General features: G+C 46.0%; 1 protein-coding gene across 3 annotated transcripts in view; it reads right to left on the reverse strand.

Annotated features, from left to right (window-relative positions):
* Positions 1-23,624, reverse strand: part of MATN2 (matrilin 2) — a 157,462-nt gene that overhangs the window by 22,583 nt on the left and 111,255 nt on the right. For all 3 annotated transcript variants that reach the window (XM_079901746.1, XM_079901747.1, XM_079901745.1), the window contains 4 exons: positions 16,584-16,706; positions 9,177-9,299; positions 5,998-6,120; positions 5,606-5,728 (listed from right to left, as the gene is read on the reverse strand). In XM_079901746.1, the coding sequence (XP_079757872.1) occupies positions 5,606-5,728; positions 5,998-6,120; positions 9,177-9,299; positions 16,584-16,706 (492 nt within the window). The remainder of the gene's footprint in view (positions 1-5,605; positions 5,729-5,997; positions 6,121-9,176; positions 9,300-16,583; positions 16,707-23,624) is intronic.

The following is a 23,624-nucleotide window of genomic DNA, read 5'->3' on the forward strand; positions in this document are numbered from 1 at the left end:
TCCCTCTCACATCAGTACTTAGTACTCAGTACTGAGTACACTCAGCTTCCTTCAGTCCACTCTCTGGACCCTGGGCTTGCATGTGCTATTTCCTGTGCCTGGGAAGACTGCTCACCTCCGTTTTAGTCCTTTCAGGCTGCTATGACAAAATACCACAGACCGAGTGGCTTATAAACGATAGAAATGTATTGCTCACAGTTCTGGAAGCTGGAAGTCTGAGATCAGGGTACCTGCATGGTTGGGTGAGAGCCCTCCTCCGGGTCACAGACTTCCTGTATTCTCACATGGTGGAAGGGGCTGGAGAGCTCTGTGGGCACGAATCCCATTCATAAGGGCCCCACCCTCATGACCTAATCACATCCCAAAGGCCCCACCTCCTAACACCATCACCTTGGGGGTTAGACTCTCAACATATGAATTTGGGGAGGACACATTCAGTCCATAACACCCTCCATCTCTGGCTAGCTCCCTCCATCAATCTCTAGGTGTTGGATCAAACATCTCTTTCTCAGGAGACTTTCTCTAGACTAGGTGAGGGTCCCCCTGCCACACGCCCGTGACACCTCTTCTTCCCATATCATGACTCTCATCACACAGAACGGATGATCCATCTTTAATATCCTTCCTCCCTGAGAAACTTGAAACACTGTCAGGGCAGAAACTGAACCTGCATCAACCCCAGGGATGCCCAGTGCCCAGCACAATATGACCAGCACAAAAATGCAGGTCCATGGTAAATACTTGTGGAGACTGAGAATCAATGAACCAAGAGCTTAAGGAAGTGCCTAGACTCAAATCCAGAGACGAGAGTGAGGACAGACTTGATTGGGAACCGTCACTTAAGTGAAATGGATGAGAGGACTCAGGAGAAATCTCAGGGTGCAGGAAGAAAACATTTTCCCTCTAAGAGAAGGATCCTCTGTTTTCACAGGTAAGGAGGCAGGTCTACACGTTAATTAATCCCTCGTCGTGAATGGGGTCTGCGATTTGTGATCAAGGTGAGCAGGAGTTTCAGGACACAGCACAGGTTTTTAGGGCCCGTGTCTAGCAGCCCCACACACTGCTACAGCCTGCACTCCTCACATCTGGATTCCACATGCACGTGACTCATGGTGACTCACGCACGTCTGCGGTGCAGCAGTCATGGGGTGATGTGTTCTGAGGTCTCACACCTCTGTGGCGATGACAAACAGCAATCCTGTGTCTGGGGCTCCACGTAGGAGGTTATTAAAACCAAGTCCAACCCCAGAGGGAGAAAGCCACAGTGGCCACCTGCCAAGAGGGTAACCAAGGCCGAGAGATAGAATTACACCATTTGCTGGCTTTTTAAAATAATAAAACTAGGAGCAGCCGTTCGTTTGCTAACTCTGTGTAGGCTCTTTCTCAGAGAGAACAGAAGCAGCTGAACTGAGATGTCCTTTTTTTTTTTTTTTTTTGCTGTACACGGGCCTCTCACTGTGTGGCCTCTCCCGTTGCGGAGCACAGGCTCCGGACGCGCAGGCTCAGCGGCCGTGGCTCACCGGCCCAGCCGCTCCGCGGCATGTGGGATCTTCCCGGACCTGGGCACGAACCCGTGTCCCCTGCATCGGCAGGTGGACTCTCAACCACTGCGCCACCAGGGAAGCCCGAGATGTACTTTTAAAGGGTATCTCACATTGGGTAAGAGATCCTGAAGTCAGGAGACCCCAGTTCTAGTCCTGACTCTGTCACTGACCCCCAGGGCCAGCTTGAGGGCACCAGTTTTCTCCCTGTGCCTGTTTCCCACAAAAGAAAGGAAAGATCTTTAAGTTTCCTTCTGTTTCGTTAAACCTCTAATGTGAATACATGAGGGTAAAGGTGGTCTTTTGCCTTCACTCTCTGTGATGGACTGAATTGTGTTTCCCCCCAAATTAATATGTTGAAGCCCTAACTCCCAATGTGCTGGTGTTTGGAGGTGGGGCCTTTGGGAGATGATTAGGGTTAGTTGAGGTCATGAGGGTGGGGCCCCCATCATGGGATTAGTGTCCTTCTAAGAAGAGACACAAGACAGCTTATTCTCTCTCTCTCTGTCATGGGAGGACACAGCAAGAAGGCATCCATCTGCAAGCCAAGAGGAGGGTTCTCACCAGAACCTAACCATACTGGCACCTTGATCTTGGACTTCCAGTCTACAGAACTGTGAGACAATACATTTCTGCTGTTTAAGCCACCCAGCCTACAGTATTTCATGATGGCAGCCTAAGCAGACTAATACACTCCTCTTGCCCTGCTCAGGGTTGCTTCTGTCCTTCAAAGTCAAGCTGGGAGGCATCAGGTTGGAAAAGGCCTTTGCATTTCACACCCACCTCTGGTGGCCAGAGTAGGAGTATACCCAGCGGAAATTCCCAGTGCCCTATGCTTGTGGCTCAGATCCCCATCAGCACCCTCCACTTGCTAGAAGAAGGTAGTCCCTGGGTTCCTGAGTCTGACTCCTCCCAGGGTGGTCCATCTCTGGAGCTCCACAAGGGGGGCAGGCCTGGCCCTGGGAGTGGGTCTCCAGGCAGCAAGGCAAGGATGCTACCTCAGCCCTCTCCTCAGTGTGGGGCAGTCCAGCAGTGGGAAGCAAGACCATAACAAGAGTACCTTAGGGTTTATGGCAATTGACAAGCTTCCCAATGAATGTCTCTCCCTGTGCCACACAGAGGCCCTGAGAGAGAGGCAGAAATGATCATTCCCAGTTTACATATGAACAATCAGATCCAGAGAGGTCAATTCCCTTGCCCAGCATGGGAGCTATAGGATTTAAACCCAGTCTTTGGGCTCTCAAGTTCAGTGTTCTTTCTACTCTGCCACACTGGTTCTAGATCTGAGCACAGACAGCCACAGGGTGAGGTGGGGCCACGAGAGGTCCTAGTGGAGCCTGCCTTCAGTGGGTGGAGCAGAGCTGCTCCCAGCAGGTGAGAGGGGCATGAAGTTCCCCATGGAGGGGATGCTGGCCCTGGGCTGGGTTTCGGCCAGCAGGGTGGGATAGGGACGTTGTCCTAAGTGGAGAGGGGATGGGCTGGAGGTACAGGGCTTACTCAGAGGATAGGGGAGCTGCCCCCATAAGAACTGGAAGGAGCAGGGAAGACCTGGGTGGGGCTCAGGAGGGGAGGAAGGGGTTCTCCATCACTGCCAAATCAAGGCACTCGACTGGAAACTGAGGGAGACAGTGGAGAGCCACTGAAGGCTACTGGGCAGGGGTGGACCCTGTGCCAGGTGCCACAGGATGAAAAGACTGGTGGTCTCTGTCCATTCACTCTCTCATTCACTGAACTTTATAGAGCATCTCCTGTGGGCCAGGCCTGGAACTCAGGCTGCAAACAAGATCCAGTCTCTAACCTCCAGGAGCTCACAGGGCAGTGGGCTGTGTGTTCCATGCACATCTAGCCTATAGAGTCTTTCCTGGTGCTGGGATGCCCTTGTACTAGGTCTATCTCAGGGAAATTTCCAGGAGGTAGAGATGGGAGGAGTCCTCTCAGCTGCAGCTTGTAGAGGAGACTCCCCCATTCCTCTCCCCACCTTACCCCCCAGTCTGTGGAACAATACTCCAAGGCAAGGAAGGCTCCTACGGGCAATCACAGCTTGGGGGCCAGGGGACCTAGAGGAAGGGAGGATGGGCGTCACTCTAGAGGCCGGAGAGCCCAAGGTGCCTGCAGGGGTGTGGGCATAACTGTGTCTACTTCCTTCCCGGGCCCTGGGAAACTGGGCGTGCTCTCCATGCTTCAGAGAACCTTCCAAAAAGCGAGTGAAGTGTTCTTCAGGACACCTGCTATCAAGGCTCTAAGTGGAGGCTGCCTTTATGGAGGGTGAAGGACACCCTTAGCTCCTGAGCCAGGCCTGGCTGAACCCCAGCTGCCTCCCCATCCAGAGCCCAGCATGATTTACAAAAAGATGCAGTCACGGCATCAGGCTCTTTGTGATCTGGCGTAGAGCTGGGAAACATACATCCCAACCCCAGTTAACTACGGCCACACTGAAAACACAGCCCATTATTTCAGGACAGGGCAGCTAGACAGAATCATCCTTGGGCAGACAGAGAGTCTTCAATTAGGGGACGAGCTCCACAGATACGTATGGGTAAAATGCAACTCTTACATACCACCATTGCCTGAGGACAGGATAATTCTAACCCATCTGATCATCTCACATCTCATATGGACACACCATATATAAATAAATACTTATCAAAATTCACTTCTAATGGCATTGTTGAACATTTACTCATGTGGATGATATCACTGTATCATTAGTTACAAACACTATAAATGAGAAAATGGGCAACATTTAAAAGCGTCAGTGGCCATAACAGATGTGGATGTAGGGAGGGAGGGAGATGGGCACGCGACTGTAAAGGAGAGGAGTAGCATTTGTTTGGAAGGGCCATGAGGATTTCGTAGAAGTCCTGCAACTATCTTATAGTCGGCTCTTGGTCCTCACAGTAATGGGGAGGACCAAAGAAAGGCATGAATAATCTAAGATGATGAGAATTAAAACAAACCAGTTAAAAAGTGTGCTTCTGGCTTTGGCATGCACTCAAAGGTAGATACAATTCGACACACCCACCCTCTTTCTGCACCCCCATACCCAGCCCGTCCCTGTGCTGGCTGTGCTGGCCATGCTGGCCAGAGCAGCGGGCTGGGAGGCAGCTGGGCAGGCAGCCACAAGCAAGCCATAAGACTCAAGACTCTATCCCAAATGGGGGAAACATTTTCTCACAGGCTGCATAGTTAGAGAGGCACACCCAGCTGTGCAATCAGCTCACCTGCCCAAGAAAACAAATGATATAAAAAGGTGGACAAGTTGTGGCCACAATTGTGTCAGGGGGCAGGGAAGTCGGCCCTATAACCAGAAATACCAGCAGGACAGACAAGGTACATTACAATCCTTTCCCTCCACTTGTGATCCCTTCTCTCAAAATGACTGTTTTTTAATCTTTATCTAGGCCAACTTGGAAACAGGATTGCAGGGCAGAAAACACAGCATTCTTGAGTGAAGAAGAGAAGAATACCTGGGAGTCGTTTTTTGTTTTTTTTTTTTTTTAAAGTAATGGAGACAGGAATTGGGACCAGCTGCAGGGAAGTATGTACCCAGGAAACGTCACCATCTGCTGCCGGATTATCCGGATTGCGGGTGAGGTTCTCAGCAGCTTCCCCTTCTCCCAGAACTGACTTTGGAGTCACATAGCCCAGAGTTTGAACCCATCACTTAATAGCTGGTAACCTTAGGCTCTTTACTTAATCTGAGCTGCAGTTACCTCATCGGAAGATGGGGATTCCACGGGGCTGCAGCCGGACCAAGCATGTGCTCAGCACACAGCCCCACCTGAAGTCCCCAGTCAGTAATGCGTCCGCATTATTATAACTCGTGCCAGCTCGAAATGACCGCGAGGCAGACAGGAATAGGGAAGAGCCGTCTCAGGGAGTGGGGAAAGGAGCTCGGGGCCGGGGAAGCAGCAGCCACCAGCGCTGAAATCTCCGGGAGAGGCCTTCACACACTTTCACCCACGAAAACCGGGGTGCAGACACACCGGTGGTCCCTGTCCTCAGTGCCCCCCACTCACGATCGTTTGTGCCAAATCCCGCTCGTCCGACCTCAGAACACTCACTGGCACAGGTCTTGCCATCACTGCGGAGCACGTGTTCCTCGGGACACTGGCAGGCGAAGGATCTGTCGGTGTTGACGCAGGAGTATTCGCAACCGTGATCACTCAGCAAACAGTAATCCACTCCTGCAAAACCCAACAGCCCGGTGAGAGGTCCTCGAGGCTCCTGGGCTACTGAGGATGGGAATCAAGTGACCGTCGTGCTTATACCACGCCCCCACCTCCGCCCCAGGTTCTGCACCGGGAAGGCACGCAGTCCCCAGGAGACACCCCTACGATCTCCAGGGTGCCAAGAGCAGGGGACAGAGGGGGCCTGCTGTCCTGTGCAGTCGTCACATTTTTCACGCCTGTTGTGAAAACCTTTGCCCTGTAAGAGAAGTGCGACGGGGACTCACGGGAGCAGGTCTTGAGGTCCTCGTTGATGACGAAGCCTTCCGAGCACTGGCACACGAAGGAGTCCCCAGTGTTGAGGCACAGCTGCGCACAGCCGTGGTCCTGCTCGGCGCAGTGATCCACCCCTGAGGCAATGACACGCGAAAACAGCGTAACCGGAATAAAGACGCAGACCTACTAGAGATCGGACTTGAGGACACGGGAGGGGGAAGGGGAAGCTGGGACGAAGTGAGAGAGTGGCATGGACATAGCGTAACCGGAATAAAGACGCAGACCTGCTAGAGATCCGACTTGAGGACACGGGGAGGGGGAAGGGGAAGCTGGGGCGAAGTGAGAGAGAGGCATGGACATATATACACTACCAAACGTAAAACAGATAGCTAGTGGGAAGCAGCCGCATAGCACAGGGAGATCAGCTCGGTGCTTTGTGACCACCTAGAGGGGTGGGATAGGGAGGGAGGGAGGGAGGGAGACTCAAGAGGGAAGAGATATGGGAACATATGTATATGTATAACTGATTGACTTTCTTGTAAAGCAGCAACTAACACACCATTGTAAAGCAATTACATGCCAATAAAGATGTTAAAAAAAAAAAAAAGTAACCAAGGGCGCTGCGCCCACCAGCGAGGGGGCATTAAAAAACAAAACCACCTCCCAGGGAGCCCCTGCTGGGCTATTTCACTTCAAAAAGAGTGATGTGGAAGGTTTCATTCTACGCTGTGCCACTGGCCTTGTTTGTTTTTCTTCGCATTTCTTTGAGGAGTAACGTGCATACGACTCCTGTCATGGGTGGTCATGACAGCAGCCCTCTGTGCCAGGCCTGGGCACGCATCACCTTCAATCGCGGGGCAACGCTGAGAGCAGGCAGGTGCCTTCCCCACTGTCACAGAGAGGAGAGCCAGGCTCAGGAAAGTCGAGCTGCTGAGCCCACAGCCCGCAGCTGACAGAACAGTGCGTCAGAATGAGGGCTCCGCACCCAACTACTTGGGCTCAAACCCCACGTTCACCACTTCCCAGCCGCAGGATGCTGGGCCGTCATTTGGCCTCTCTGTCATCATCTCATGACTTGAGAAATGGGGTTGACGATTACTTTCTTAGAGGAACGTGGTGAGAGGAGTTGATTGACCTACAGCCCTCAGAACAGTAGCTGGCATACAGTAATTACTTCCTGAACGCTTATTATTACTAGTACATTGCTGGGGAGGAATTAACTGTATAGTTTCTTTACATCTGAAAATGAAAAAGCATTGTCACCCCCCATAACCAGGACACCCAGATTCAGAAAGCAAACCAAAGCCAAGGCCTGCATGCGTGGCCGATCCTGGCACCGGGACCCTGAAGAGCCGGCCCCGCTAGGGTAACAGACACACAGCTGTGGTGAACGGCTCCCACAAGACAGCCCTGCAGGCCGCCTCCCAGATTTCCTTGACGGAGGAAACGCACACCCGGAGACTGGAGGGACACTGGAGGCCTTGTGCAGGGCCATTGGGTGAGCCTCTCTGACTCCCACAGGGCCTGGGACTGGTGCTTTCTGGAACATTCCACCAGTGGATCTGCCTCCTGCAAACACTTGCAGGATCTCAGGAGCCAGAGGCCTGTATTCACATCTCAGTTATACCATTTACCAGTCATGTTGACCCCCGGGAAACTTAACTTTGTTGTGCCACAGTTTCCCCATCTTTAAGTAGGGATAAGAGTGTCGATGCCTCATAAGGCTCCAGGGCAGGTAAAGTGAGCGAGTGCCTGGGAAGTGCTCACGGCCGTGGCTGCACAGAGCAGGTGCCTTGTAAGGGCTTCCTGTCATGACGGCCTGGGGGGCTCCCCGAGCCCCCATGGGGAAGAGGATACCATGCCTTTCTCTGGGGACCCAGGGGAAGAAATGGCTTGGTTTACAGTTTCTTGAAGCTGACTAGATGGTCCTTCTTACTAGATCCCAGAGAGGAAGGAGGCAGGTCGTGGTCCCTGGGGCTCTAGGTGGGCTCATCGAGGCCATGCCAAGCCTGCCCTGGGATACCTGCCAGAGCCGCCAGATGGCAGGCCCCGCACTCCTGGAAGAAGGCAGACCGTACACAGATCCATCTTCACCAGGGCATCTTCTTGAAGAGTGGAAGGACTCTTCCTCACCACTGGCTTCTCATAAGGACTCAGAGACCTCCAGAGGCAAATGCAGAGCAGTGCCAACTTTCTGGTTCAGAAATTCTTTGACTTCCGAGATCGATCCTTAGAAAGCCTAATGGAGGCACTCTGTTCCCTCTGGAGACGGGAGGGGGCACTGGCTTTCCTGAGGACTGCTGTCTCTCTAACACCTCATCTGTGAAACCCCCCCTCCGGGCAGTTGAAGGTCCAAGTGCTGAACAGCTGCACTGTTCTCACTCACAATCTATCTCTGTCCCCAGAGCTGGAGCAGATGTGCGGCTTGCCGGGTGGAAAGCGACACAAAGGGCCCCTTCTACGCTGGTCACATCACTGCACCCCTCTCCAGCGCACCAGGGTCACAGGCCTCCACCGCAGTGTCATGCGCCCCCCACCCCCACCCCCGCTGGCCTGGACCAGTGGAGACCGTGCCTCATAAAAACGACAGAGCCATCCAGCTGGCAAAGCCTGCACGTTTCCACGCATTGACATCACCAAATGGAGCTTTGCTGTGCCTCTTACAAAAGAAAATGAAGAAAAGTCTTCATAAAAAGTCCCATGTTTCTCAGCTCTGCCCTCAGATCAGCTCTGCCTCCTCCGTCCCATTGTCTCACCCCGGGGCCAGCACTGGTTACTCTGCCAGGCTCCATGACAATAATGAACTATTATCTTTAACTGTATGTTTTCCTTGGGCCAGGCACAGTGCTAAGAGATTGAAATGGTCCTGATTTTTCCCTTTAACAACTCTAGGAGACCAATACTATGATTATCTTCACTTTTTTAAACAGATGGGGAAGTCAAAGCTTGGAGAACTTGCCCGGGGTCACATGTCTAGTATGTGGTACTAAACAGTCCAATCTCTGAGGTAGGTAGCATGAGTAGTCCCATTTTACAGGTGATGAAACTGAGGCCAGGAACATTAAGCCTGTCGGACCGTCAGGCTCACTGGAAACCCAGGGGCCTCAAAAGTGACTGGCTGCTAGCGAGCCTGGGGGCCTGTGTGTGAACCTGGCCTTCCCATCAGAGCCCCTGCCCCGGGCACACTCACGGCTGCAGGTCTTGCCGTTGGGGTCCAGGGTGTAGCCCCGGCGGCAGCGGCAGTAGTAGCCCTCCTCCGTGTTGATGCATTCATGCTCGCAGCCCGGCTTGTTCAGCGCACAGTAGTTGATCCCTGAGGGGAGAAAGGGCAGATCCTACTTCAGGTTCGGGGCTTCTCCAAGGGCTGAGGTCAGCCCCTCACAGTAAATATTCAGTAAGTAAGATGCTCTATAGCAGGGGTCCCTAACCCCCGGGCCACAGACCAGTACCGGTCCTGGCCTGTTAGGAACCAGGCCGCACAGCAGGAGGTGAGCGCCGGGGCGAGGGAGCGAAGCTTCATCTGTATTTACAGCCACTCCCCATCGCTCACGTTACGGCCTGAGCTCCACCTCCTGTCAGCATTGTGGTGAGTTGTATAATTATTTCATTATACACTACAATGTGATAATAATAGAAATAAAGTGCACAGTAAATGTAATGTGCTTGAATCATCCCAAAACCGTTTCCCCTCCACCCCACCACCCCCAAGTCCGTGGAAAAATTGTCTTCCACAAAACCGGTCCCTGATGCCAAAAAAGGTTAGGGACCGCTGCACTGCAGGATGGAGACAACAGCTCCTGCTCTCCATGAGCTGGTTTGAAAGAGAACCTGGCACCTGCAGCGAGCCTCCGCATTCTCCAGCATAGGTCTCTTCCCCATCTGATGGCCAAAAAGTTGGTGAAATGGGTTGAGCGCCATAGTTCCCAGCCCAACTCCCCCCAAGAAAGATGGAAAAGCTGGGAAAATTCAGTCTCTTCTTACAGTTAACCTGATAACTAGGGCTCAAAACATGTAGGGAGCTGCTGTTGGCAGTGACATCTGACAGTGACATGGGACAGCACAAGGCACAATACACAACAGCTGATGTTACAAGATACCCAGCTATTTAGGAGAGGCAGGAACAGGCAGTTGCATTAAGAAGGATCCAATGCTCAAGCCGGCTCTGGGTGAGAGCATAACAGCAAAGGTATCAAGAAACTGGAGAAGACGCATCTCTGATGCTGGCCCAGGTAGCTGCAGCTCTGTCCTATGGTAACATTCACCCCCATCCTAGCTGTGTTTCTGCCAGCAGAGGGAAGCAGCGTCACAACCAGCAGCTAATTAGCAGTTTCATTTTCTGGTAGAAAATGCTAAAACCACAAGATAGGCCACTCCCCACCCCCCGTGCCCCCCCCCCCCCGACCCCCCGCAACTTACACACACCAGAGAAGGTAATGGGAGAGACGGAGAACTATAACGGGAAATAAAATAAGCTTGTGGAGGGCCTCTATGGGACTGGTGTTGTGAGAAATGGTCACCAGCAACCTCAGGGGCTGAGCTGGATGCATTTAACTGCATTGTTCTTTTTCCTGGGGATGTGGCAGACATTGTTGGTTGCCTTGCCAACAACTATTACCCTGTCTTCTTGAAACCAGAATCCTGACCCCCAAGGCATGAGTCATGAGTTGTCTAAGGCAACCTGGCAACCATGTTTTCCTTTGTCAGTGATTGGTCTAGAGCTGGGAATATGCCTAGTTCTCGCCAATGAGACATAGGAGGAATTTATTGGGGCCCCTAGGAAAGATTTCCCTTCCTGAAAAGACAAAGGTGTATGAAAAAAAATGAAATGAAACCCACACCCGAGGGACCTCAGACTATCCCTTAAAGGGTCCATGATATGCGCTCCCATGTGACAAGTGGGTGAAACTTTCCACATGCACAGAGCACGAGTAGAAGTAGCTGCAGACCGAGCACAGGGAGAGAGCTCCCACGACATGCAGGGGCTGGACTAAGAGAAGAGATCCCACCACGAGGGTCACGGACCCCTTGGCACTCTCTCTGTACCTCATCCCTCCTGCACGACAGAGGCAGAATATTGTTAGCTGTGCGCGATTTCTCAGTTCATCAAAAGCCTTACCTGTGCAGAACAGACTGAATGCCAGGAAACAAGTCAAGAGCTTCAGTGAAGAAAAACAGACCCGGCGATAAAACTCCGGCCACAGACACACAGACAAACAAAAAGCCAAGCAAACAGACACAGAACACAAAGGGTCCCACAGTTTGGGGCCACCTAGTGTAGGGCCTGCAAATCCTACACTTCATTACACCATCAGAGAAAATGAAATTATCCTCAGTAAACACTGTTTTTAAAAGCCAGCACTCAGCCACTATGGAAAACAGTATAGAGGTTCCTCAAAAAAATTAAACATAGAATTACATGTGATCCAGCAATTCCACTTCTGGGTTTATACCCAAAAGAACTGAGAGCAGGAACTTGAACAGTACTTGTATATCCATGTTCGTAGCAGCATTATTCACAATGGCCAAAAGATGGAAGCAACCCAGGTGCCTACTGACAGATGAATGGATAAACAAAAGGTGGTATATACATAATATGGAATTTTTTTTTTGCAGAATTTTATTTAAAAAAATTTTTTAATAGATCTTTATTGGAGTATAATTGCTTCACAATTCTGTGTTAGTTTCTGTTGCACAACAAAGCGAATCAGCCATAGGCATACACATGTCCCCACATCCCCTCCCTCTTGAGCCTCCCTCCCATCCTCCCTATCCCACCCCTCTAGGTCATCGCAAAGCACCAAGCTGATCTCGCTGTGCTATGCTGCTGCTTCCCACTAGCTATCTATTTTACATTTGGTAGTGTATATATGTCCATGCTACTCTCACTTCGTCCCAGCTTCACCCTCCCACCCGATGTCCTCAAGTCCATTCTCTATGTCTACCTCTTTATTCCTGTCCTGCAACCAGGTTCATCAGTATCAATTTTCTTTTTTTTTTTTTTAGATTCCATATATATGTGTTAGCATACAGTATTTGTTTTCCTCTTTCTGACATACTTCACTCTGTATGACAGACTCTGGGTCCATCCACCTCGCTACAAATAACTCAATTTTGTTTCTTTTTATGGCTGAGTAATATTCCATTGTATATATGTGCCACATCTTTTTTATCCATTCATCTGTTGATGGTCACATAGGTTGCTCCCATGTCCTGGCTATTGTAAATAGAGCTGCAATGAACAATGTGGTGCATGTCTCTTTTTGAATTATGGTTTTCTCAGGGTATATGCCCAGTAGTGGATATGGTAGTTTTATTTTTAGTTTTTTAACCACCATACTCTTTTCCACAGTGGTTGTATCAATTTACATTCCCACCAACAGTGCAGGAGGGTTCCCTTTTCACCACACCATTTCCAGCATTTATTGTTTCTAGCTTTTTTGATAATGGCCATTCCGACTGGAGTGAGTGATACCTCATTGTAGTTTTGATTTGCATTTCTCTAATAATTAGTGATGTTGAGCATCTTTTCATGTGCCTCTTGACCATCTGTATGTCTTCCTTGGTGAAATGTCTATTTAGGTCTTCCGCCCATTTTTTAACTGGATTGTTTTTTTGACATTGAGTTCCATGAGCTGTTTGTATATTTTGGAGATTAATCCTTTGTTGTTTCATTTGCAAATATTTTCTCCCATTCTGAGGGTTGTCTTTTTGTCTTGTTTACGGTTTCCTTTGCTGTGCAAAAGCTTTTAAGTTTAATTAAGTCCCATTTGTTTATTTTTGTCTTTATTTCTGTTATATAATGTGGAATATTATTTAGCCTTAAAAAGGAAGGAAATTCTGACATATGCCACACATGGATCAACCTTGAAGACATTACAGTACGTGAAACAAGCCAGTCACAGAAGGACAAATATTGTAAGATTCCACTTATATGAGGCTCCTAGAGTAGGCGAAGTCATAGAGATGGAAGATAGGATCGGGGCTTGTCAGGGGCTGGGGGGAGAGAGAATCGGTACAGAGTTTCAGTTCGGAGAGATGATAAAGTTCCGCAGCTGGATGGTGGTGATGGTTTGACAACAACATGAATGTACTTAATGCCACTGAACTGTACCTGTAACAATGGTTACAATGGTAAATTTTGTTATGTATATTTTAACACAATTTTTTAAAGGGCCAACATTGTCTTTAAGAAAGATTTACACACAATAATTAAATTAAAACACATGAAGATTCTCAAAGAGGTTATCACTCAGCTATCTGGCAAAAAGCAATTTAAAAATGCCTCTTCTCCAAATGGTACTCTACAGCAGAGGTTTAACTGTAGATCTTTGCTTTCTTGACATGCTTCAGTCACAATTCTTCACCTGTTACTTAGTCATTCACACATTTATGCATTCAATCTGTATTTATTGACTACCTACTATGCCCCCCCACATCTGGTCCAGTCTCCTCCCTAACTGCGATGAGCTACACATGGGCCAGGCTTGGGTGTAGGTTTATCTGGCAAAGCCTAGAGTGTCCAATAACCCTGCGAGGTCAGATGGCAGGACGGTCAGATGACCAATGAAACAGCTCTTATGAGTGCCAACTCGCGAAGGAGCTGGAGACCTCACTGAGAAGATGAGAAATAAAAATATGAAAGATTAGTGACCCAGACAGTAAATTGTAATGCCAACTGAGTGGCACAGAGAAGTAAGTTTTAGAAAAATTGGACAGGCTACAAAATGTTAAAGCAGAAAGTCGTGTTCCTTCAGTTTAGGGAATCGGGGTCCAGAGAAGCAAAGCAACCTGTCCAAGGTCACACGGCCAGCATGAGTGACACTGCCAAGACCGGCCTTGGCATCCCCTGGCTCAACCCGTGGCCCCCGCCCCAGCTGTTTAGAATGTGATGTCTCCAGGACTTCCCTAATGGTCCAGTGGCTAAGACTCCACACTCCCAATGCAGGGGGCACGGGTTCGATCCCTAGTTGGGGAACTAAGGTCTCGCATGCCACACGGTGCGGCCAAAAAAAAATGAATGTGATGTCTCAGTCATGGTGCCAGCGTGAGCAATCCTGGAGTCCAGCACGTGGGTCCCACCCACCTCTGATTCCACCCTGGGGCCCCCGCCTAGACCGCCAGTCCCGGTCTCTGTGTCTCTGCCTTAATAATTTATGCTTTAAGTCGATGACAGCACTTTGCAGAAAAAGAAATTATGCCTGGATGAGGAGGAAGAACAAAACCTGGCCAAGAGTGTTTTCTTCAGTAGGATTCTGCCTTGAACTTTCTTTTTTTTCCAGTTTAATTGGATTGACATCAAATTCCTTTGAAAAATAGGTTTCTTATTAGAATTGAAAATAGCCCACATCCATCAACTGCCGATTAAACGTGAATGGCTGTACCCTGCGCTTGAGGTCTTTAATGCTCTCGAGATCCTCAGATTCCTAATAACAAACTCCAGATTTTAAGCCCCATTTCTCTGCTTCCCGATTCCATGTAACGCTCCAGAGAGAGGGTAAGCGCTCACTTTCCGTTCTGCCCTAACTGCCGGCGTGTGCGCATTAGGGCGAAGTGGCTTCCAGAGGGACCTCGGGAGTTGAGGGCTGGGTTTGTAGCAAAGACAATGGAAAAAGTAATGATGAGGCAGGATGCTGGGAGAAGGGCTGATGAGGACATTGGGTTTTAAAAACAAATTCCATTTTTCTTGGATGAAAAGTAGGGCACCTGGCTAAAGAGGAAATGGAGCTATCACTGAATACATATGAATGAGCGTTAGGGACTGGGGCTGGGCCGAAGCCTGAGACTGGCCGTCTGTGGGCGGTGGTTACAATACTCCCAAATGGTCCCTTGCTCTGCACTCGTCCTTCTCTTCTTGGCCTGCCTCCTCCCTTGATAACTGTGCAGTCCATGCCTTGGACTCTCCTCTTACTCCAAGTGTCTCTCCAGGCAGGATGTGGAGGGAGGGGCAGAGGGCGAGGGACTCCTAGATGATTGTAAGAGATGCAGAGCTTCAAGCCAAGTCCCCTCCACTGATGGCCACATGCCCAGCTCGTGTCCTTCTCCCTCCAAAAGCGACACACAGTGAAGCCTGCAACTCCAATGAGTGTCTGAGTTGAACCAGATCTAATTATCCCCCAGGTAAGAGATTTGGGTTCACAAAGGAGTCCAATGGTGAGTGCTTTTCTCTGGGTGAAGTCAGCCACTGATACTCTCACCCCTAGAAAGAGGTGTAAATAGCACAGAAAGGAGTGGCCAGGCTGACCTTTCCCACGTACTGCATGCATGTGTGGTCTAACAGAAAACTGTTCATCTGATTGTTTTCACATTCCGAACACTCTCAGTTAAAATTCCCGTCCGATGCTTGAATGTTTCTGGGGTTTGCATCCAGGCAAGGTGGTGGGAATCATTTTTTATGAGAGAGGCTCAGTTTCAAAATATGGGCTCTGCCACCCTCTGCCACCGTACAAGGTTTAACGCGTATTAGAGTGAGTGTGTGAGTTACCATGTGCTGCAAGCAGACTGTAGCTTGTGGACTCAATTCTATAAACCACAAAGCTTTTCAAAAAAGATATATGGTAAAACTTTTGAAAATTCGGTCCTGTGATGCAGAACGCTGCTGTACTTATCACCAGGAAGAAGTGGATAAAGGGACACATAAGAGACTATGTCCCTTAATGGGAGTTCCAGAGAGTTCTGTGAATGACACTGTTGGGAGAATGTGTACAATTCAGTGTGCATAGGTGTGGACTAACTTCGGGAATGCTTTTTGAGAAAACACTTGCATGCCTTAAAAGGGCCATCTTTCTAACAAGATAGAATAATTCAGACGATAGTTGCCATTTCTCCGGGATGATAAATCTCAGAGATGCATTTGCTCATTCATTCACTAAATATCGTGTCACACCAGCATGCGCCAAACCCTGAGGCGACGAGGATTCACGAGTGAGAAGAACCTCTGTCCTTGTAGACCTTGCATTCTAGCAGCCTCTCAGGCACAGATCTCTTAAAGAGATCCCACTGGGGGTCCGGGCTCTAGGTCCCCGGTCAAGCCCTCTGAGGTGCTAGACGACAGTATCTGAGTCACTCAGCACATCCTTAATATCATCCTGCTGACACCATGTACCTCTCGAATGCCGCAGGGATGCCCCAGAGTCTTCTATTTTTCCTTCCTTCCTAACAAAGAGGAAAGAGCTGCAACTTCCCCTTTCTTAGCAGCCGTCAAGTGTCTCATCTTGTAGGACTGGAAGAAACCAGCTCCTTTTGCCTCCGACTCTGGACCCAGCCTTTTCTTTCTCAAAGTCCCAAATACTTGTTGCAGGTTGGGGGCGGGGGGTGGTCAAAAGAAGGGAGGATGTGCCCTCATTTCAAATAGGTGGGAGCTTCAGCCTGGGCCTCGATTTCACTAAATGAATCTGATGGACAGACCCAGTCTACGCGGTCTCTAAAAATTCTCCCCATCACAGGATCAGGTGAGACAAAAGGTAAAATAAAAGGCAGAATGCTGTTAGCAAACACAAATACCGAGTACAAGTGCACCTGGTTGAGATTTGCAAGGCGAAGGAAAACCAACAGGGCCATCTGAGGAACAAGCCCTTCTTCAAGGCCCAGCGCAACTTACTTCTGCAGGTTTTCTGATCTGGATTCAGGGTAAAGCCTTTTAAGCAGCGGCAGGAATAGGAATCATCTGTGTTAACACACTCGTGCTGGCATCCGTGGTCAGGTGAGGCACAGTAGTCTATCTCTGAAAAGAAAGAAAACTCAGAATGATGAACAAAACTAGAAATCTAGCATAGAAAAGTCAAAGGATTTGCAGTCTTAACTTTTCCTAAACAGATACATTCCCGTGACCTCAAACACTCATGCCATAGAGGGATCTATCAGTGAAGGTATTTCCATGTTTAGGGATACGGCCCCCACAGGAAGAGAACTTTCTTGACATGTTACAAAATGTTTATGCTTTGTGAAGATGCTTTCCTTGTCTGGGCTCATGTCAGAGCCACTGGGTGTTGTTCGTTGTGTCACAGGCCGGGAAGAGAGAGCTTAGCTGAATATGTTACTGAACTTACGCAATTAAAATAATGAAATCTTCCCAAAGTCAAACTTTAAACCACTTAACTGAGTGAAACACTGAGCCAAATAGGATAAAAATGATATCCTGGGAAAAAGAAGGCCTGGGAGTGAAAGGCGTATTTTGAGGGCAAAACACCTCCCCTGTTAACGTCATTGGCCTCATCTACACTTAAATCATCTCAAGGCTTCACAGTCAAGGAATGTGATCTCTAGTACACATTAATTTAAACCAAAATATTCAGAAACAAAGGTCACATGGAATTTGTAATAGTGAAATTTTACTTGTGTAAGTATTTTTTAGATATGGATTAGGACTGTTCTACTGACAGGTCTGTACCAAGCATTTTGCTGTAGTGGAACTTGGTGCACTGTCTAAAATGGCTTGAAATAAATGGCCACTGATGGGGTCTTAAAAGGTGTCTTTTTGTTTTAATGAGGATTTTTATCGTTTTAAGGAATATATGAACTGCATATATCATTTTCCTAATGAAGCATTTGGTATAAATGGGTTTTCCCAGCCTGTACCAAAGGAAACGAAACGAGTAAGAGAAAGGCGTACAATATTCTCAAACGAAAAAATATTGAGAAAATGCCAATTCTTCCGAATTTAAAGTCATGGAAAATTTTAAACATATATAAACAAATGAACTGACTAGTATAATAAATCCACGTGCATATCACTCGGCTTCAAGAGAATCAATCTACAGCTGACCTTGTTTCCTGTACACTCCCATCCCCCATGCTAAGATGCCATTACTTGAAAGCAAACCCCAGATGTTACATCATTTTGTCTATAAATATTTCATAATGTATCCTTAAAGGACTGGAACTCTTTAAAAAATATAACTGCAATACCACAATCACATATAAAGGTATTTAAAAAGACTTTTTATTTGGAAATGATTTTAAACTTACAAAAGTTGCAAAATAAAATAAACATAACATACACATAAAATAAACATAAAAATACAAGTAGATAGGTACAAGAAGCACATATATACACTCTACCCAGATTTATCTATTGTTAACGTTTTATCCCATTTGCTTTATCATTTGCTTATCTCTCTGAATTATTTGAGGGTAAGTTACATATATCACCATCCTTTTTCCTTAAACACAGTGTGTGCTTCCTAAGAGGGGGTATATTCTCTTATATAACCACAGTGTAGCCATACTTCATAAATTTACATTTATACAAGACTTTTACTTAATCTACCATCCTTATTCTAGTCTTCTAAGTTGATCTGATAATGTTCTTTGTAGCATTTTTCATCCTCCAGTATAGAACTCAATAGAGGGTCAGAGGTTATATTTAATATTCGTGTATGTTTAGCTTCCTTTAATCTGGAACCATGCCGTCTAATGTGGCCATTTAAATTAAAATGGAATGGAAACAACCTAAATGTCCATCAACAGATGAATGGATAAAGAAGGGGTGATGTGTGTGTGTGTGTGTGTATATATGTACACACACAGTATGAGATGTTATTCAGCCATAAAGAAGAATGAAATAATGGAATTGGCAGCAACATGCATGAATCTAGAGATTATCATACTAAGCGAAGTAAGTCAGAAAGAGAAAGACGAATACCATATGATGTCACTTATATGTGGAATCTAAAACATGACCCAAATGAACATATCTATGAAACAGAAACAGACTCACAGACATAGAGAACAGACTTGTGGTTGCCAAGGGGGAGGGGAGGTGGGGAGGGAAGGAGTGGGAGTTTGGGATTAGCAGATGCAAACTAGTATATATAGGATGGAAAGCAACAATGTCCTATTTCATAGCACAGGGAACTATATTCAATATCCTGTGATAAACCACAATGGAAAAGAATATGAAAAAGAACATGTTATATATATGTATAACTGAATCACTACAGCAGAAATTAAACACAACATTGTAAATCGACTATATGTCAATAAAGTTTTTTTAAAAATTAAAATAGATTAACATTAAATAAAATTTAAAATACAGTTCGTCAGTTGCACTGGCCACACCTTAAGGCTCAGTAGCCACAGTAGCTCCTGGCTACTATATTGTATGGTGCAGATACAGAGCATTTTCACTATCACAGAGTGTTCTATCCAGTAGCAACAGTCTAGAAACACTTCCACAGCCTTTGTGTTTTATGACATTAACATTTTAAAATAAAACAGTCTCCCCGCTCATTTTTAGTTTTATTGATGTACCAATGACAAAAAACCAACTGCACATATTTAAGATGGACATTTGATGTTCTGACATACATATGTGTCCATGAAACTATCACCATAACCGAGGTAATGAACTTACGCATTTCCCTCAGATGTTTCCTCAAGACACTTTCTAATTCATTCTTTCCTACTAATCCCTCTGCCCCCAAATAATCGTTAATCTCCTGTCAAGATAAATTAGTTTGCATTTTCTAGAATTTCACATAAATGGAAGCATACGGTTGTGTCCTTTTTGGTCTGGCTTCTTTCATTCCTCATAATTATTTTGAGATTCATCCATGTTCATGTGTATGTCAACAGTTTGTTCTTTTTTTACTGTAGAGTAGTATTTCATTATATGGATATACCACAATTTATTTGTCTATTCACCTGCTGGAGGGATTTGAGTTGCTTCCAGTTTGAGGCTATCACAAGTAAAGCAGCTATGAACATTCATGAACAAGTCTTGGTGTAGACATATGCTTTCTTTCTTTTTTTAAAAAAAAATATTTATTTATTTATTTGGCTGCATCTGGTCTTAGCTGCGGCATGCAGGATCTTCGTTGCTGCGTGTGGGATCTTCGTTAGGGCATGTCGGATCTTCAGTTGCAGCATGCGAACTCTTACTTGCGGCATGTGGGATCTAGTTCCCTGACCAGGGATCGAACCCAGGACCCCCGCATTGGGAGCGTGGAGTCTTAGCCACTGGACCACCAGGGAAGTTCCATAGACATATGCTTCCATTTTGAGTAAACATTTAGGAGTAGAATGGCTGGGTTGTATTGTAGATGTATTAATTTCTTAAACGTTCCTACCAGCAGTTTATGAGAGTTCCAGTTGCTCCACATCCTTACCAACACTTGGTAATTTTAGCCCTTCTGGTAAGTACATAGTGGTTATTTCATTGTGGTTTTATTTTGCATTTCCCTCATGACTAATGCTGTTGAATATATTTTCATATGCTTATTTTCCATTTCTATATTTTCTTTAATGGACTGTCTGGTCAAATCTTTTGCCCATTTTTATTAGGTTGTTTGTCTCCTCACTAAGTTTGAAGAGTTCTTTATATGTTCTAAATACAAACCCTTTGTTGGATATACATTTTGCAAATATTTTTTCCCAATCTGTGGCTTGCTTCTTCATTTTAGTAATAGTACCTTTTTTTTTTTTTTTTTTGCGGTACGCGGGCCTCTCACTGCTGTGGTCTCTCCCGTTGCAGAGCACAGGCTCCGGATGCGCAGGCTCAGTGGCCATGGCTCATGGGCCCAGCCGCTCCGCGGCATGTGGGATCTTCCCCGACCGGGGCACGAACCTGTGTCCCCTGCATCGGCAGGCGGACTCTCAACCACTGCGCCACCAGGGAAGCCCCTAATAGTGCCTTTTGAAGAACAAAAGTTTTAATTTTGATGAAGTTCAATTTATTCATTTTTAATTTTTATAGTTTGTGCTTTCCGTGTCCTCTTTTAAGGCATCTTTGCCAAACACAGGGTCACTAAGATCTTTTCCTATGTTTCCTTCTATAATTTTTATAGTTTTCAATCTTACATTTAAGTTTAAAACTGATTTCAAGTTAATTTTCGTATGTAGTGTGAGGTAAGGGTCAAGTTTCTTTTTTTTTTTTTTGCACATGGCAATCCAATTGTTCAGCACCATTAGTTGAAGATATTATCCTTTCCCCCATGAATTGCCTTAGTACCTTTGTTGAAAATACTTTCACCATATATGTGTGGGTCTATCTCTGGACTCTGTTCTGTTCCATTGATCTATACTCCATCTTTACACCAATACCACACTCTCTTGATTACTGTTGCTTTATAATTGGTATTAAAAATCAGGTGGTTTAAGTCCTTCGACATTGTGCATCTTTTTCAAAAAGGGCTATTTTAGTCCTTTTCATTTCTACATATGTTTTAGAATTAGCTTGTCAATTTCTACAAAAAAAGCATGCTAAGATTATGATAGATAATACTGTGATCTATATAGATTAATTTGGAAAGGACAGACATCTTAATAGTATTGAGTCTTCTGATCCATGAATATATCTATTTAGTTAAGTCTTCTTTAATTTCCCTTAGCAATGTTTTGTAGCTTTCATTGTAAAGGTTTTCACATTTTTGTTAAATTTACCCCTAGGTGGTACATATTTTTGATGCTATTATAAATAGCATTTTAAAATGTAAATTTGTGATTTTCCATTGAAAGTATATAAAAAGGGACTTCCTTCATGGTGCAGTGGTTAAAAACCCGCCTGGCAATGTTATACAGCAGAAACTAACACAACAATGTAAAGCAATTATACTCCAATAAAGATGTTTTAAAAAAAAAAAAAAGAATCCGCCTGCTAATGCAGGGGACATGGGTTCAACCCCTGGTCCAGGAAGATCCCACATGCTGTGGAACAACTAAGCCCATGTGCCACAACTACTGAGCCTGCTCTCTAGAGCCCGCGAGCCACAACTACTGAGCCCGCGTGCCACACTACTGAAGCCTGCGTGCCTAGAGCCAGTATAGAACTGCAACTACTGAGCCAGCGTGCTGCAACTACTGAAGCCCACACACCTAGAACCCGTGCTCCACAACAGGAGAAGCCACTGCAATGAGAAGTCCACGCACTGCAACAGATTAGCCCCCGCTCACTGCCACTAGAGAAAGCCCATGCATAGCAACGAAGACCCAAAGCAGCCAAAACAAAACATAAAACAAATGAATGGCAAAGAAAAAAAGAGGAAGGAGGACATACAGAGTAAAAGAGACTCAGTTTAAAAAAAAAAAAAGAAAGTAAATAAAAAGTAATTGATTTTTGTATATTGACCTCGTACCCTGCATCCTTGGTAAACTCACTAATAGTTCTAGAGCTTTTCTGTAAATTCCGTTGGAGATGTTGTCTGTTAATAAAGACAGGTTTTGTTTGTTTGACTTAATCATTTATTTTGTATAGAGTTTTCCATTTTTAATATTTAACAAATTTTTAATTTTCCATTTTTAATATTTAACAAATTTTTCCATTTTTAATATTTAACAAAACATTTTTAATATTTAAACAAAAAATATTTTATAAACAAACCCAGCACAGGGCTAACAAAAAGCCTAGGGTTGCCCCTTACTGGGTATCAGGGTCAGGCCTGCTCCCTTTCTTTTTTTTTTTTTTTTTGGTACGCGGGCCTCTCACTGCTGTGGCCTCTCCCGTTGCAGAGCACAGGCTCCGGACACGCAGGCTCAGCGGCCATGGCTCACAGGCCCAACCGCTCCGCGGCATGGGGGATCTTCCCGGACCGCGGCACGAACCCGTGTCCCCTGCATCGGCAGGCTGACTCTCAACCACTGCGCCACCAGGGAAGCCCCTGCTCCCTTTCTTAAAGGAAGTGGGGCTTTTTGCCCTTGGATATCAGCATAGGTCCCTGTTCCTAAGCACCAGAATTGGATATGAACAGAGAAACCAGCCCTGAAATGTTTTATTTAATCATTTTGATTTTACATTTGTATTTGTTTTCTCTTATGCTGAAAGCATAGGTACAAAGTGACATTAACATTATATATATTTATTGTATCATATATTTATATGTGTATATGTATAATTTCAAAATAAGAAAACAATTCTACTATTAATGCTAATACTACTGGAAACAGTTAAAGCTCTTTTGTTTTTCGGATATATGCCACTTGGAATGTAAAGTCAACATATTCCCTGCCTGTCACTGACAATAATTCTCTGGGTGATTATGCTAACAGCCTCATATACAGTTAGGCTCATTTGCTTCAATTTGTTCTGCAGACAATTACACTAACTACCCAGAGTTAACATCCAGTCTCACAAGGTAAAGTGTAAGGTCCCCAGTAAGACTGTCCTTACTTCAGATACCAGCCTCCAGTGGGGTCCCCAGGCCACCTTCACTTCTGCACAGCCACCTACACTTTTGGGGTCTCCCACAACTCACTCCTTTCAATAATTTATTAGAATCACTCACAGAACACAGGAGAGTGCTATATTTACAATGACCTTTTAATAAAGATGCTTTTAACTCTTCCTTTCCAATCTAGGTTTCATTTCTTACTTTCTTTTTTTCTTCCTTATTACAATGGTCAGAACCTTACAGTCCATGCTAAATACAAGTGGTGAGAGTGGGTATCCTGTTTTGTTCCTCATCTGATAAGGAAAGCATTCAATCTTTCATCATTAAGTATGATGTTAGCTGATAGTTTTTTCATTGATGCACTTTATCAGATTGAGGCAGTTCTCTCCATTCCTAGTCTGCTGAGAGATTTTTTTTTTTAATAGTAAATGAATGTCAGGTCTTGTCCAGTGCTCTTTCTGTATCTATTGACTTGGATCATATAGTTTCTGCTTTTTAGTATGTTAATGTTTTAAATTTCATTTGCATGTTAAATC

The sequence above is a fragment of the Stenella coeruleoalba genome (assembly GCF_951394435.1).
Source record: "Stenella coeruleoalba genome assembly, chromosome: 17".
Taxonomy (NCBI): domain Eukaryota; kingdom Metazoa; phylum Chordata; class Mammalia; order Artiodactyla; family Delphinidae; genus Stenella; species Stenella coeruleoalba.